A 16,295-nucleotide genomic window follows, 5' to 3' on the forward strand; every position below is an offset into this window, starting at 1 on the left:
AGCAAAGAAATTGCCATGGTCCGCACTATTAACGTGAAAGGAAATGCAGTGCGTAGTTTAAAAAACTTTGGAAAAGATGTTAGTGGAGTTTATCGTTCCATTTTCGATTGTATTATAAAATTTATTTTAAAATATTTTCAACAGGGTTTTGTTTTTGCAACACTTCTATCTAAGTGGACAAAAGATCACTGGATTGTCCTTTTTGTGACAAGAAAATGTCAAACTAACTTCATGGAAATGTACTGCGTTTTTCAGTTGGAAAATTGTTTTCACTCTTTAGTAAAAACGTTTTAAAAAAGAAACAAGATTGTACAAACCTCGTCATAAATGAATTTTGGTTTGCTTGATATGGGCTATTTACTGGTTTTTCTTTTAGAAAAGGTGTACAGGTCGTGTATTTATGTATGGGTGTTATCGCAATTTACGCGCATTCAGTTTTAGAGGGACTCTTTAACAGGTGTTGTGTGTCCCTTGTCACAGCTAAGCAGGTACTATGGGCCGTGACAAAACATGAAGTTAGATCATCTCAACTGTGTACAAACTTCCTGCATAGCGGCACTCTCCTTAGTTTGGAGTTCTTTCTAGCGCGTGAAAATGTCTCAGGAATCACTACAGCACGGAGGATGTCAAGTTGGCGGTCTACCCCGTATTCAGTGCATGAGTTGTAAGTTGGAATTCATTTACTTTAACCTTTAGATCATCGTCTTCCTCTCGTCGTTATTTTTGATTTTTGTCCCTGGCAAGGGAGTTATATTTTCAGTATATATCGCTTGGTCAAAAAGTTTCGTTCAATCGAAATGTTTCGTTTTACAATCTTTGTCATGCTCGTTTGAATTAAATTTGTGTAAGAACTTTACAATTAAAACAGTTAAGCGTTTCATGTTTTGAAATGATCGAAACGGTTGAGCACTTCCGAACACCCGTCAAGAGTCATTTTACTCTATCATCTTGTTCCTGTTGTCTATTTATTGATGTTTCCGTGTGGAACATACGTGATTTTCAATGTAAATATGAAGTTGAGAAGGTTTGACGTGCGAAACTCCCTTTGAACCCAAACGTTATCAGTGATGGCAAATCCCTCGTGTAATATCCCGTGTGGTTAGAAGTAATGGCTGCAGCGTCACCATTGTCAGAATTGAAACTTCATGCCGTGACTGTAAAGCTAACGATTTGAACTTAGAACCGAAGCAACGATAACACAGTTTTCTGAAAGCCTGTAAATATGCTGTGTAGGCAAAAAGGGTAGCGTTGTGTTTGTTTAGTTGTGCAGGTAAAGTTGATTAGGGAGGGTCGGCTGCAATTTGTCTGGTTGCTCTAATATCGCTTTATAATAATGTAAACAGTCAGAAGTACTAGTAGGTTTTTCTTTAGTAATGTTAATTGAACAAGTAAGTGAAATTGCACAAAATTGATGGAAATATATCATGCACTTTTCATTAATCCTATACAGCGCCAAAAAAAAAAAAAAAAAAAAAAAAAACTGCTGGATAAGCGAAATCATTTTTTTATCATAAGGATTTTTCAGCGGTGGTTAAATCGGGCGTTAATATCATTATTATCTGCTCGACAATATAGTGTGTATATTGCAAATGATGCATTAAACTCTCTACCAGTTGGTTTCGACAAGTTTTGAAGATAAGAAATATACTTACCAGTCATGGAGAATATTTCTTTTGCCTTATTTAGAGTTATCAAGAGAACATTACTGATTTTCTGCTTCCTGAAAAAAATACCACGGAACCATAGTAGAGGTATCAAATTTTGCAGTTTCGCGTAACTTTTTACTCACTGCGGCAAAAATTCGGTAGCTGAATAAAATTGTCAAATTGCTTCTTTGTTGAACATTGAATAAGAGAATTAGTGTCTCAGTGAAAAAAAGTTTCAGTGGAATCAACCCACAACATAGCTGAAGTGTATGAATTTCAAGTTGAAAGGCGTAGACCTATTGTTTTGGGTGGAGTTCCACCTGTCACTGAACCTTTCATTCAGCTGTCACTTGTTTACTTTTCAGCCAGTCAACCAGACGGAGGGGAACTGGGAATATGTGGAATCGTTATTACCGTTCTGAGTTATATACTTGTCATTGTAACATTCCCGTTTTCTTTATTTTTTTGCTTGAAGGTAAGTAAATAGATTAGATGATCATTTACCCCTTTTCATGGTATATTATGAAGATTTTAAAAGCGGTTTGAGATTATCGCGGTAAGTAGCATCAAATAATAGTATTAAAAGAGGTAAACAGCAGTAAACTTCGCGCTTTGACGAAAAAAGGTTTACGGACTGAATTGCTGAATGCCGCTGTCGCTAGCTGTGTACGCGGGTTCATCCGTTTACTCAACAGTCTTGAACTTTTTAAAAGTCCCGTATTAGACGGTGAATGTCCTGTCTTCTCGGGAATTTAGTTAAATATTTAGCAGTTTTTCTAAATGTTCCTCCAAAGGGTCGGAGAAATGAGAGAACTGGGTCATTTTGTTGACCACGGCTCACGCTAATGTACACTAATTAACAGTTAGATTAGCGCGCAAATGTTCAGTCAATCAAATTGCAGCATAGTGGTAGAATTCTGCTGATATTTACCTGACAGTGCGCGATAACTCAGCCAAGCAGATCTCAACATTGCATACGTATACTAACACAAAACAGGAGATAGATTTCATTGGTTTATACTGTTTCACGGGTTAAATCAAATCACTCTGTTAAACAGATTGTGCAAGAGTATGAGAGAGCTGTGATTTTCAGACTTGGGAGGATACTCCCCGGCGGGGCCCGGGGACCAGGTAAGAGGCGGCTGTCTGCTTACAAGTGACCGTTATGTCTCATGTTGGATAGTTGATCTTGATCTTTGAACTAGATTAGCTAGGAATTTTACTGATTCGCTATAACAAATTTAGGGATGATTTGCATTTCGCTTACTTGTTGTCACGGTTTATGTTTTTTTTTTTCCTTTTTAACAAATGTTCACGCCTGACTGGGGAAATTCACAGCAAGGAATCCATTAGTATAAGTTAAGAGAAAATATCTGAAACCTTAAGGACTCCACTTTGATTTGATAAATTAATTAAATGAACGTCTTTCTTTGAGAAAGTCGTTCATCTGTCAAAGCCTTAAACAATTCGGAAAATATTTTGGGTCGTTCTAACAGTAGTGGAAGCTACGGTCCGACGCTCTAGCTTTACAGAACATGTCTCTTTGGCTAAAACAATCTCCAAACAATGCCTTACAAAAGTCCGTTTGCTTTCTAAACAAGATTTCTCGTCTAGTACATCAAGTTAGATGGTTCGTTAGATTAGAAAACTACATATGTGTAATTAAAACTGAAACAATGTGTAAATTTTGCAGGTTTATTTTTCGTTCTTCCTAAAATCGATCAGTACAGCAAAGTGGATTTAAGAACTGTGTCGTTTGATGTTCCTCCTCAAGAGGTAAATTAACATTGTCATCTTTATTGAGAATTGGCATAATTATAAGGTAATGCGTGCCATGTAAAAGTCTTTTTGGATTAAAATCTCCCATCATAGACAAGAATCTACTAAACGGTATATTTGCTACTAATGACTGAATAATCTCTGGTCGTTTTTCATGAGATCGTCACTAGGAGTGGCGGATTAAATCAAATTATCTTAATTTAATAAGGTGCGATATAGTTGACCTTTTACTGTTGAACTGACATTACATCCTAAACACTCATTTTACACAGTACAGTACTGATATTCTCCAATTGTATTGGCTAGGCTCTCACACGTGACAGCGTTACAGTTACTGTTGACGCAGTAGTGTATTTCAGGATCCAGAATGCAACAGTGTCTGTAACAAACGTCTCAGACGCCCAAGGATCCACCAAACTACTGGCCCAGACTACCTTGCGAAACATGATTGGTACAAAAAATCTGAGTGAGATCTTGATGGACAGGGAAGGACTTAGTGCACAAATGCAGGTAAGTCACTGTGAATGCTGCCCTCACAATCTGCACTCAGATGATGCAGATAACTTACTGACAATCCTGTACTCACAATCTGCACTCAGATGATGCATACACACACACAATCTGCACTTAGATGCTGCCAGTAACTTACTGAGAATTCTGCACTCACAATCTGAACTCACATGCTACAGGTACCTCACTGAGAATGCTGCACTCACAATCTGAACTCACATGCTGCCAGTAACTTACTGAGAATTCTGCACTCACAATCTGAACTCACATGCTGCAGGTACCTCACTGAGAATGCTGCACTCACAATCTGAACTCACATGCTGCAGGTACCTCACTGAGAATGCTGCACTCACAATCTGAACTCACATGCTGCAGGTACCTCACTGAGAATGCTGCACTCACAATCTGAACTCACATGCTGCCAGTAACTTACTGAGAATTCTGCACTCACAATCTGAACTCACATGCTGCAGGTACCTTACTGAGAATGCTGCACTCACAATCTGAACTCACATGCTGCAGGTACCTCACTGAGAATGCTGCACTCACAATCGAACTCACATGCTGCAGGTACCTTACTGAGAATTCTGCACTCACAATCTGAACTCACATGCTGCAGGTACCTCACTGAGAATGCTGCACTCACAATCTGAACTCACATGCTGCCAGTAACTTACTGAGAATTCTGCACTCACAATCTGAACTCACATGCTGCAGGTACCTCACTGAGAATGCTGCACTCACAATCTGAACTCACATGCTGCCAGTAACTTACTGAGAATTCTGCACTCACAATCTGAACTCACATGCTGCAGGTACCTCACTGAGAATGCTGCACTCACAATCTGAACTCACATGCTGCAGGTACCTCACTGAGAATGCTGCACTCACAATCTGAACTCACATGCTGCCAGTAACTTACTGAGAATTCTGCACTCACAATCTGAACTCACATGCTGCAGGTACCTTACTGAGAATGCTGCACTCACAATCTGAACTCACATGCTGCAGATACCTCACTGAGAATGCTGCACTCACAATCTGAACTCACATGCTGCCAGTAACTTACTGAGAATTCTGCACTCACAATCTGAACTCACATGCTGCAGGTACCTCACTGAGAATGCTACACTCACAATCTGAACTCACATGCTGCAGGTACCTCACTGAGAATGCTGCACTCACAATCGAACTCACATGCTGCAGGTACCTTACTGAGAATGCTGCACTCACAATCTGAACTCACATGCTGCAGGTACCTCACTGAGAATGCTGCACTCACAATCTGAACTCACATGCTGCCAGTAACTTACTGAGAATGCTGCACTCACAATCTGAACTCACATGCTGCAGGTACCTCACTGAGAATGCTGCACTCACAATCTGAACTCACATGCTGCAGGTACCTCACTGAGAATGCTGCACTCACAATCTGAACTCACATGCTGCCAGTAACTTACTGAGAATGCTGCACTCACAATCTGAACTCACATGCTGCAGGTACCTCACTGAGAATGCTGCACTCACAATCTGAACTCACATGCTGCAGGTACCTCACTGAGAATGCTGCACTCACAATCTGAACTCACATGCTGCCAGTAACTTACTGAGAATTCTGCACTCACAATCTGAACTCACATGCTGCAGGTACCTCACTGAGAATGCTGCACTCACAATCTGAACTCACATGCTGCAGGTACCTCACTGAGAATGCTGCACTCACAATCTGAACTCACATGCTGCCAGTAACTTACTGAGAATTCTGCACTCACAATCTGAACTCACATGCTGCAGGTACCTCACTGAGAATGCTGCACTCACAATCTGAACTCACATGCTGCAGGTACCTTACTGAGAATGCTGCACTCACAATCTGAACTCACATGCTGCCAGTAACTTACTGAGAATTCTGCACTCACAATCTGAACTCACATGCTGCAGGTACCTCACTGAGAATGCTGCACTCACAATCTGAACTCACATGCTGCAGGTACCTCACTGAGAATGCTCCACTCACAATCTGAACTCACATGCTGCAGGTACCTCACTGAGAATGCTGCACTCACAATCGAACTCACATGCTGCAGGTACCTTACTGAGAATTCTGCACTCACAATCTGAACTCACATGCTGCAGGTACCTCACTGAGAATGCTGCACTCACAATCTGAACTCACATGCTGCCAGTAACTTACTGAGAAGTCTGCACTCACAATCTGAACTCACATGCTGCAGGTACCTCACTGAGAATGCTGCACTCACAATCTGAACTCACATGCTGCAGGTACCTCACTGAGAATGCTGCACTCACAATCTGAACTCACATGCTGCCAGTAACTTACTGAGAATTCTGCACTCACAATCCGAACTCACATGCTGCAGGTACCTCACTGAGAATGCTGCACTCACAATCTGAACTCACATGCTGCAGGTACCTCACTGAGAATGCTGCACTCACAATCTGAACTCACATGCTGCAGGTACCTCACTGAGAATGCTGCACTCACAATCTGAACTCACATGCTGCCAGTAACTTACTGAGAATTCTGCACTCACAATCTGAACTCACATGCTGCAGGTACCTTACTGAGAATGCTGCACTCACAATCTGAACTCACATGCTGCAGGTACCTCACTGAGAATGCTGCACTCACAATCTGAACTCACATGCTGCCAGTAACTTACTGAGAATTCTGCACTCACAATCCGAACTCACATGCTGCAGGTACCTCACTGAGAATGCTGCACTCACAATCTGAACTCACATGCTGCAGGTACCTCACTGAGAATGCTGCACTCACAATCTGAACTCACATGCTGCAGGTACCTCACTGAGAATGCTGCACTCACAATCTGAACTCACATGCTGCCAGTAACTTACTGAGAATTCTGCACTCACAATCTGAACTCACATGCTGCAGGTACCTTACTGAGAATGCTGCACTCACAATCTGAACTCACATGCTGCAGGTACCTCACTGAGAATGCTGCACTCACAATCGAACTCACATGCTGCAGGTACCTTACTGAGAATTCTGCACTCACAATCTGAACTCACATGCTGCAGGTACCTCACTGAGAATGCTGCACTCACAATCTGAACTCACATGCTGCCAGTAACTTACTGAGAATTCTGCACTCACAATCTGAACTCACATGCTGCAGGTACCTCACTGAGAATGCTGCACTCACAATCTGAACTCACATGCTGCCAGTAACTTACTGAGAATGCTGCACTCACAATCTGAACTCACATGCTGCAGGTACCTCACTGAGAATGCTGCACTCACAATCTGAACTCACATGCTGCAGGTACCTCACTGAGAATGCTGCACTCACAATCTGAACTCACATGCTGCCAGTAACTTACTGAGAATTCTGCACTCACAATCTGAACTCACATGCTGCAGGTACCTTACTGAGAATGCTGCACTCACAATCTGAACTCACATGCTGCAGATACCTCACTGAGAATGCTGCACTCACAATCTGAACTCACATGCTGCCAGTAACTTACTGAGAATTCTGCACTCACAATCTGAACTCACATGCTGCAGGTACCTCACTGAGAATGCTGCACTTACAATCTGAACTCACATGCTGCAGGTACCTCACTGAGAATGCTGCACTCACAATCTGAACTCACATGCTGCAGGTACCTCACTGAGAATGCTGCACTCACAATCGAACTCACATGCTGCAGGTACCTTACTGAGAATTCTGCACTCACAATCTGAACTCACATGCTGCAGGTACCTCACTGAGAATGCTGCACTCACAATCTGAACTCACATGCTGCCAGTAACTTACTGAGAATGCTGCACTCACAATCTGAACTCACATGCTGCAGGTACCTCACTGAGAATGCTGCACTCACAATCTGAACTCACATGCTGCCAGTAACTTACTGAGAAGTCTGCACTCACAATCTGAACTCACATGCTGCAGGTACCTCACTGAGAATGCTGCACTCACAATCTGAACTCACATGCTGCAGGTACCTCACTGAGAATGCTGCACTCACAATCTGAACTCACATGCTGCCAGTAACTTACTGAGAATTCTGCACTCACAATCCGAACTCACATGCTGCAGGTACCTCACTGAGAATGCTGCACTCACAATCTGAACTCACATGCTGCAGGTACCTCACTGAGAATGCTGCACTCACAATCTGAACTCACATGCTGCCAGTAACTTACTGAGAATTCTGCACTCACAATCTGAACTCACATGCTGCAGGTACCTCACTGAGAATGCTGCACTCACAATCTGAACTCACATGCTGCAGGTACCTCACTGAGAATGCTGCACTCACAATCTGAACTCACATGCTGCCAGTAACTTACTGAGAATTCTGCACTCACAATCTGAACTCACATGCTGCAGGTACCTCACTGAGAATGCTGCACTCACAATCTGAACTCACATGCTGCAGGTACCTCACTGAGAATGCTGCACTCACAATCTGAACTCACATGCTGCAGGTACCTCACTGAGAATGCTGCACTCACAATCGAACTCACATGCTGCAGGTACCTTACTGAAAATTCTGCACTCACAATCTGAACTCACATGCTGCAGGTACCTCACTGAGAATGCTGCACTCACAATCTGAACTCACATGCTGCCAGTAACTTACTGAGAAGTCTGCACTCACAATCTGAACTCACATGCTGCAGGTACCTCACTGAGAATGCTGCACTCACAATCTGAACTCACATGCTGCAGGTACCTCACTGAGAATGCTGCACTCACAATCTGAACTCACATGCTGCCAGTAACTTACTGAGAATTCTGCACTCACAATCCGAACTCACATGCTGCAGGTACCTCACTGAGAATGCTGCACTCACAATCTGAACTCACATGCTGCCAGTAACTTACTGAGAATTCTGCACTCACAATCTGAACTCACATGCTGCAGGTACCTTACTGAGAATGCTGCACTCACAATCTGAACTCACATGCTGCAGGTACCTCACTGAGAATGCTGCACTAACAATCTGAACTCACATGCTGCAGGTACCTCACTGAGAATGCTGCACTCACAATCTGAACTCACATGCTGCAGGTACCTTACTGAGAATGCTGCACTCACAATCTGAACTCACATGCTGCAGGTACCTCACTGAGAATTCTGCACTCACAATCTGAACTCACATGCTGCAGGTACCTCACTGAGAATGCTGCACTCACAATTTGAACTCACATGCTGCCAGTAACTTACTGAGAATTCCGCACTCACAATCTGAACTCACATGCTGCAGGTACCTCACTGAGAATTCTGCACTCACAATCTGAACTCACATGCTGCAGGTACCTTACTGAGAATGCTGCACTAACAATCTGAACTCACATGCTGCAGGTACCTTACTGAGAATGCTGCACTAACAATCTGAACTCACATGCTGCAGGTACCTCACTGAGAATGCTGCACTCACAATCTGAACTCACATGCTGCAGGTACCTCACTGAGAATGCTGCACTCACAATCGAACTCACATGCTGCAGGTACCTTACTGAGAATTCTGCACTCACAATCTGAACTCACATGCTGCAGGTACCTCACTGAGAATGCTGCACTCACAATCTGAACTCACATGCTGCCAGTAACTTACTGAGAATGCTGCACTCACAATCTGAACTCACATGCTGCAGGTACCTCACTGAGAATGCTGCACTCACAATCTGAAGTCACATGCTGCCAGTAACTTACTGAGAAGTCTGCACTCACAATCTGAACTCACATGCTGCAGGTACCTCACTGAGAATGCTGCACTCACAATCTGAACTCACATGCTGCAGGTACCTCACTGAGAATGCTGCACTCACAATCTGAACTCACATGCTGCAGGTACCTCACTGAGAATGCTGCACTCACAATCTGAACTCACATGCTGCCAGTAACTTACTGAGAATTCTGCACTCACAATCCGAACTCACATGCTGCAGGTACCTCACTGAGAATGCTGCACTCACAATCTGAACTCACATGCTGCAGGTACCTCACTGAGAATGCTGCACTCACAATCTGAACTCACATGCTGCCAGTAACTTACTGAGAATTCTGCACTCACAATCTGAACTCACATGCTGCAGGTACCTCACTGAGAATGCTGCACTCACAATCTGAACTCACATGCTGCAGGTACCTTACTGAGAATGCTGCACTCACAATCTGAACTCACATGCTGCCAGTAACTTACTGAGAAGTCTGCACTCACAATCTGAACTCACATGCTGCAGGTACCTCACTGAGAATGCTGCACTCACAATCTGAACTCACATGCTGCAGGTACCTCACTGAGAATGCTGCACTCACAATCTGAACTCACATGCTGCAGGTACCTCACTGAGAATGCTGCACTCACAATCGAACTCACATGCTGCAGGTACCTTACTGAAAATTCTGCACTCACAATCTGAACTCACATGCTGCAGGTACCTCACTGAGAATGCTGCACTCACAATCTGAACTCACATGCTGCCAGTAACTTACTGAGAAGTCTGCACTCACAATCTGAACTCACATGCTGCAGGTACCTCACTGAGAATGCTGCACTCACAATCTGAACTCACATGCTGCAGGTACCTCACTGAGAATGCTGCACTCACAATCTGAACTCACATGCTGCCAGTAACTTACTGAGAATTCTGCACTCACAATCCGAACTCACATGCTGCAGGTACCTCACTGAGAATGCTGCACTCACAATCTGAACTCACATGCTGCCAGTAACTTACTGAGAATTCTGCACTCACAATCTGAACTCACATGCTGCAGGTACCTCACTGAGAATGCTGCACTCACAATCTGAACTCACATGCTGCAGGTACCTCACTGAGAATGCTGCACTAACAATCTGAACTCACATGCTGCAGGTACCTCACTGAGAATGCTGCACTCACAATCTGAACTCACATGCTGCAGGTACCTTACTGAGAATGCTGCACTCACAATCTGAACTCACATGCTGCAGGTACCTCACTGAGAATTCTGCACTCACAATCTGAACTCACATGCTGCAGGTACCTCACTGAGAATGCTGCACTCACAATTTGAACTCACATGCTGCCAGTAACTTACTGAGAATTCCGCACTCACAATCTGAACTCACATGCTGCAGGTACCTCACTGAGAATTCTGCACTCACAATCTGAACTCACATGCTGCAGGTACCTTACTGAGAATGCTGCACTAACAATCTGAACTCACATGCTGCAGGTACCTTACTGAGAATTCTGCACTCACAATCTGACCTCACATGCTGCAGGTACCTCACTGAGAATGCTGCACTCACAATCTGAACTCACATGCTGCCAGTAACTTACTGAGAATTCTGCACTCACAATCTGAACTCACATGCTGCAGGTACCTTACTGAGAATGCTGCAGTCATAATCTGAACTCACATGCTGCAGGTACCTCACTGAGAATGCTGCACTCACAATCTGAACTCACATGCTGCCAGTAACTTACTGAGAATTCTGCACTCACAATCTGAACTCACATGCTGCAGGTACCTCACTGAGAATGCTGCACTCACAATCTGAACTCACATGCTGCAGGTACCTCACTGAGAATGCTGCACTCACAATCTGAACTCACATGCTGCAGGTACCTCACTGAGAATGCTGCACTCACAATCTGAACTCACATGCTGCCAGTAACTTACTGAGAATTCTGCACTCACAATCTGAACTCACATGCTGCAGGTACCTCACTGAGAATGCTGCACTCACAATCTGAACTCACATGCTGCAGGTACCTTACTGAGAATTCTGCACTCACAATCTGAACTCACATGCTGCAGGTACCTCACTGAGAATGCTGCACTCACAATCTGAACTCACATGCTGCCAGTAACTTACTGAGAATTCTGCACTCACAATCTGAACTCACATGCTGCAGGTACCTCACTGAGAATGCTGCACTCACAATCCGAACTCACATGCTGCAGGTACCTCACTGAGAATGCTGCACTCACAATCCGAACTCACATGCTGCAGGTACCTCACTGAGAATGCTGCACTCACAATCTGAACTCACATGCTGCAGGTACCTTACTGAGAATGCTGCACTCACAATCTGAACTCACATGCTGCAGGTACCTCACTGAGAATGCTGCACTCACAATCCGAACTCACATGCTGCAGGTACCTCACTGAGAATGCTGCACATACACAATCTGCACTTAGATGCTGCAGGTAACTTACTGAGAATTCTGCTCTCACAATCTGAGCTCACATGCAACCAGTAACTTACTGAAAATGCTGCACTAACAATCTGCACTCAAATGCCCCAGATAACTTACTAGGAATGTTGCGCAACAATGTGCACTCAGATGCTACAGGTAACTCACTGAGAATGCTGCGCTCACAATCTGCACATAGATGTTACAGGTGTATCTGTCATATCGATGGCAATAATTTATCAGTTTGCAAGACAGTTATAAACTGTTGTTAGGCTTCTCTCGCGCTATCAATCTTAGTGAGATTAGTGTATAATCTCGAGTAGACGTATTGTATGAATTGTATGTTTTAAGACCCACGGAATGCACGTAGTTACTCTGACTGTCTATTTTAAAGCTTACTCTTGATGAATCTAACTTTTGTTGTTTTATTTCTTTAACCAGCTGTTCCTTGATGATGCCACTGATCCTTGGGGAGTTCGAGTAGAAAGAGTGGAGATGTAAGTTTTATGGACCAGTTTTAGTGAGCACTCGGAAAATGTTTATGTAGACAAACGAATTCTGCAGCTGACCATGACCTAGATCTCGACCTTGCACTTGTAGCTCCTGTGATTGATAATCGTGCTCAAATCTTCGCCCTGCGACTTGCACAACTTAACAGTTGTGTTCACACTCTGGCCGGTGACCGAGTACCGTGATAGGACACTAGCTGTGAACACAGGTTTTTGATAAGTAAAGTGTTTAATGCAACGAAAATTGTTCACATGTTTTCACAGTTTGCTGTTTTCTCATTCTTTTTTTCACAGCAAGGACGTTCGCCTTCCAGTCCAGTTGCAACGTGTAATGGCGGCTGAGGCAGAAGCCACGCGAGAGGCTCGTGCTAAGGTACAAAGTACACTTCATCATGAATACTTGTACTTAGCCAGGTTCCTAAGAACCAAAGGCTTCATTAACTAGAGAATGACACTTTCCTTCATTTCAAAAATTAGCCTTAGCTGGAGGGAGGAAAAACGAGTTCGAGGAAAAACCCTCGGAGCAAGGCGAGAACCAACGACAAATTCAACCCACATATGGCACCGGGCCGGAATCGGGCTGCATTAGTGCAAGGCAAGCGCTCTCACCACTGCGCCAACCTGCTGCCGCCAAACTTTCGGTATTAGCTAAGTCCCATTTGGAACTAAACAAGAACGATTTCAAGGCCTTTCAATTCGTTCAGTGGTTTCATTTTAATAGGATTACTCATTTGCACAACAACAACAAAAAACTTTACTTACACACGGTAAAAAAACAGTAAATAAAAGAGATGTTACATACTCTATTAACTGGTTTTACATATTTGCCAGTTGGGAGTCCGATGTGGAAAACCATTTGTATTTTGATATGTTTTTTTAGAGACATAAGGACTAGTTGCCCTGGCTTCTTCGGGGCTGCGTTTTAGGTGGTCAGTTCTTAGCCTAGGCGGAGTCGCAGAAATCATAGGACGCCATTCTCTCGGTAAACATGTCAAAATGTCAAAATGATAGCCTCATGCCTCATGCCTCATGCCTAGGTTTTTCACTGCTCCAGCGGCGGGATTCTGCAGTTTCTGAAGTTTTTCGCTTAGCTGTTAGAAACAGGTGACTGAAAAATCTTATTAACTGGTTTCCAGGTTATCGCGGCTGAAGGTGAGATGACTGCGTCACGTTCTCTGAAAGAAGCCGCTGACGTGATGTCAGAAACACCATCCGCTATGCAGCTTCGTTATCTACAGACTCTGAACACCATCTCAGCTGAGAAAAACTCCACTATCGTCTTCCCTATACCAGTGGATTTCATGTCGACGCTTTTTAAGAAGTAAGAGCCCAAATTGAAGCCGTGTTGATGTTGTGATGGAAAAGGAAAAACACATACCAAACACTCCACCAAGTGCGAAATTAATAAAACCACACTTTTTGTGTTTAGTTTATCTTTTACAACACAACATTTGGTGTAAAGCTTATGTCAGTTGCAGTGTGACTACTCCGACGAAGTCCACTCACGAAAATTCTTTGCAAATTGGCCTGTAGTGTTTTTTGAATGATTTAGAATAATAACTGGGTAGATGGTCACAGGATTTCTTGTTTCTGTACAGTAACGTGCTTAACTGGCTGACAACTGAGGTTTTCAATTGTCAAATTTGCACAGCGTTTTTTCAGATGGCCTTGGCGGAAATAGTCACTTAACTTGTTCATTGTGCTTAAATGGCAAATTAATTTTGCCGCAAAGGGCGCTTTAAAACTGAACATAATATCGAGTATAAAGTTTGTGGTAAAAGCACGTTGGCTAACAAAATTTGTAGTTAGATTTTTACTTTTATCCAAAGAAACGATAGCAAATAAGCCAAATTGCTTGAATAGTATTAACAGGAATTACTCTTGATCAGTCAGTTAGTCATGATAAGAGTTACTCGTTTGGTTTTCATTAAGCTCAAATCAATATCATTCTTGTATGTAAACCAACAGTTTATCAGAATAGAGTGCTGAACAAGTTACGGCCCAGTCTAATGAAATTCTACTGTTTTCTTTGTTTATCAACATTGTAAGCTCATTACTTTACCCAAAGTCTCCAACAAGGTATTGCTATCTAGCGAGGACATGCTGAACAGTACTCGTTGTGCTTTACAAACTGATCTTCGTTTTTCCCTAATCAATTTCTAGTTGATCATAATGTATTTGGCCACTCAGTCAGCGTCCGCAATCTTTAAATGAGTTTAATTGAGAATTTTTAAATAATTAATTAGTGAACTTGCATTTGTTCTCTTGAATTTTTTTTTCATGAATTTTTATGCTGTCTTAATACGCTTTTCTAAAAAGACAAGGACCTTCTTATCATTATTTTTCGTAGCTTTGTATATTTTAATCGCTCAATCCGAATTGTAAATATAAAAAAATCTTGTAAAAACACTGTCTGGTGTCTGTTATATTCGGTCAGCAGTATGGCCCACTGTAGTTTTGATCGAAAGTCGTTGAGGAATGCCTTATTTTAATAGGATTTAGCATTATGCACCAGTTAGAAGCAGCCTCGTTCATCAAAGAACGAAAAACAGTAATGGCGAAATGTCCTTGGGAAAGAGGGACGTTTTATCTGAAATATTTGAATTAGATAATGTATAACATTTCTTGTACACACATAAAGTCAGCGAATATATAAAATTCAAAAATCTGTTCTTTAATGAAATGTTCAGTGGCGCATGTTAACGCTTCACCGTGACGTGTTACCACCGATCATACGATTGTTAATATTGTGTAACAGTTGATTTGTTCAAGAACACATTAGGTTGCCTATCGCCAACGAGAAAATAGGTTCTCAAAAAACACGAATATTAATATCTCATCCTTGTAAAGATTCCCAATTTTTCTAATGTAGTGGTTGCATCAATTTCATTTTTAACTTTTCGTACACTTCATTATTACGTAAAAGTAAAGACATCATTGGCATCGCTTTTGGCCGTGAGCAAGAAGTGGTTGTACAGAAATACATTAAAATCTTTTATTCACGCTTGTATTTCATTCACTTGGACAATTCATTGGTAAGTTAGTCTGTTAGATTCAAAATAATATTTCTTGTATCGCTTGTGAAGGCTAAACCCTTTGAATGTCATTTCTAGCTTTCCACGATTCAAAGAGCTCCATTTTTATAGTAGTAGTTTTTTTTTCGCCTCGTGCAAATTTATATCTCTTCTTCATTTATCTATTCCTCTATTTTATTTTATTTTCTTCATATTATTATTATTTGAGTGTCCACAATTATAGTTATCTAAGCTAAATACTAAGACACTGATTCATTCACTGATCCATTCACGTCAATTTTTACATTCATCTTGTTTAGTTCTCGTGCTCTTGATTAACTTCACTCATGACTCTCCACCTTACCGTTTGCTTGCATCCATAATGGCGTAGTGACTTTTTTGCGAATTAATATTCCTAAAAAATCAAAACTCAACTTCTTCGGACCATAAGTTAGCTTTGTTATCAGTTGTTATAATCCATCAAATATTTTCGCTCGTGCGCCATTGGTCTAAACACGTCACGTGACCGAATATTCCCAAGCTAAAACTGGGGGATATCCGAGAATATTCTCCAATTTTCAAAACTGCCCGTGTTGCGGAAAAGATTTGGAGGATAATAAACACAATAGCCTCCATTTGGC

At 42.3% G+C, this 16,295-nt stretch overlaps 1 protein-coding gene across 1 annotated transcript; it reads left to right on the forward strand.

Moving 5' to 3' along the window:
- Positions 1–392: 392 nt before the first annotated feature.
- LOC145485083 (band 7 protein AGAP004871-like) lies at positions 393–15,255 on the forward strand. Its single transcript, XM_081463730.1, has 8 exons — positions 393–664; positions 2,012–2,121; positions 2,705–2,777; positions 3,340–3,422; positions 3,732–3,935; positions 12,573–12,628; positions 12,935–13,013; positions 13,777–15,255. The coding sequence occupies exons 1-8, from the start codon at positions 595–597 to the stop codon at positions 13,963–13,965; spliced, it is 864 nt and encodes a 287-aa protein (XP_081319856.1). The 5' UTR covers positions 393–594; the 3' UTR covers positions 13,966–15,255.
- The last annotated feature ends 1,040 nt before the right edge of the window (positions 15,256–16,295 follow it).

The sequence above is a fragment of the Orbicella franksi genome, chromosome 1 (genome assembly GCF_964199315.1).
Source record: "Orbicella franksi chromosome 1, jaOrbFran1.1, whole genome shotgun sequence".
NCBI lineage: Eukaryota > Metazoa > Cnidaria > Anthozoa > Scleractinia > Merulinidae > Orbicella > Orbicella franksi.

Bases quoted from the DNA above. Each gene is read 5' to 3' on its own strand.
- LOC145485083 (XM_081463730.1), top strand. From the start codon at position 595: ATGTCTCAGGAATCACTACAGCACGGAGGATGTCAAGTTGGCGGTCTA. The intron at 3,423-3,731 runs GTAAATTAACAT...TGTATTGGCTAG, and splicing joins TTGATGTTCCTCCTCAAGAG to GCTCTCACACGTGACAGCGT. The intron at 3,936-12,572 runs GTAAGTCACTGT...TTCTTTAACCAG, and splicing joins GACTTAGTGCACAAATGCAG to CTGTTCCTTGATGATGCCAC.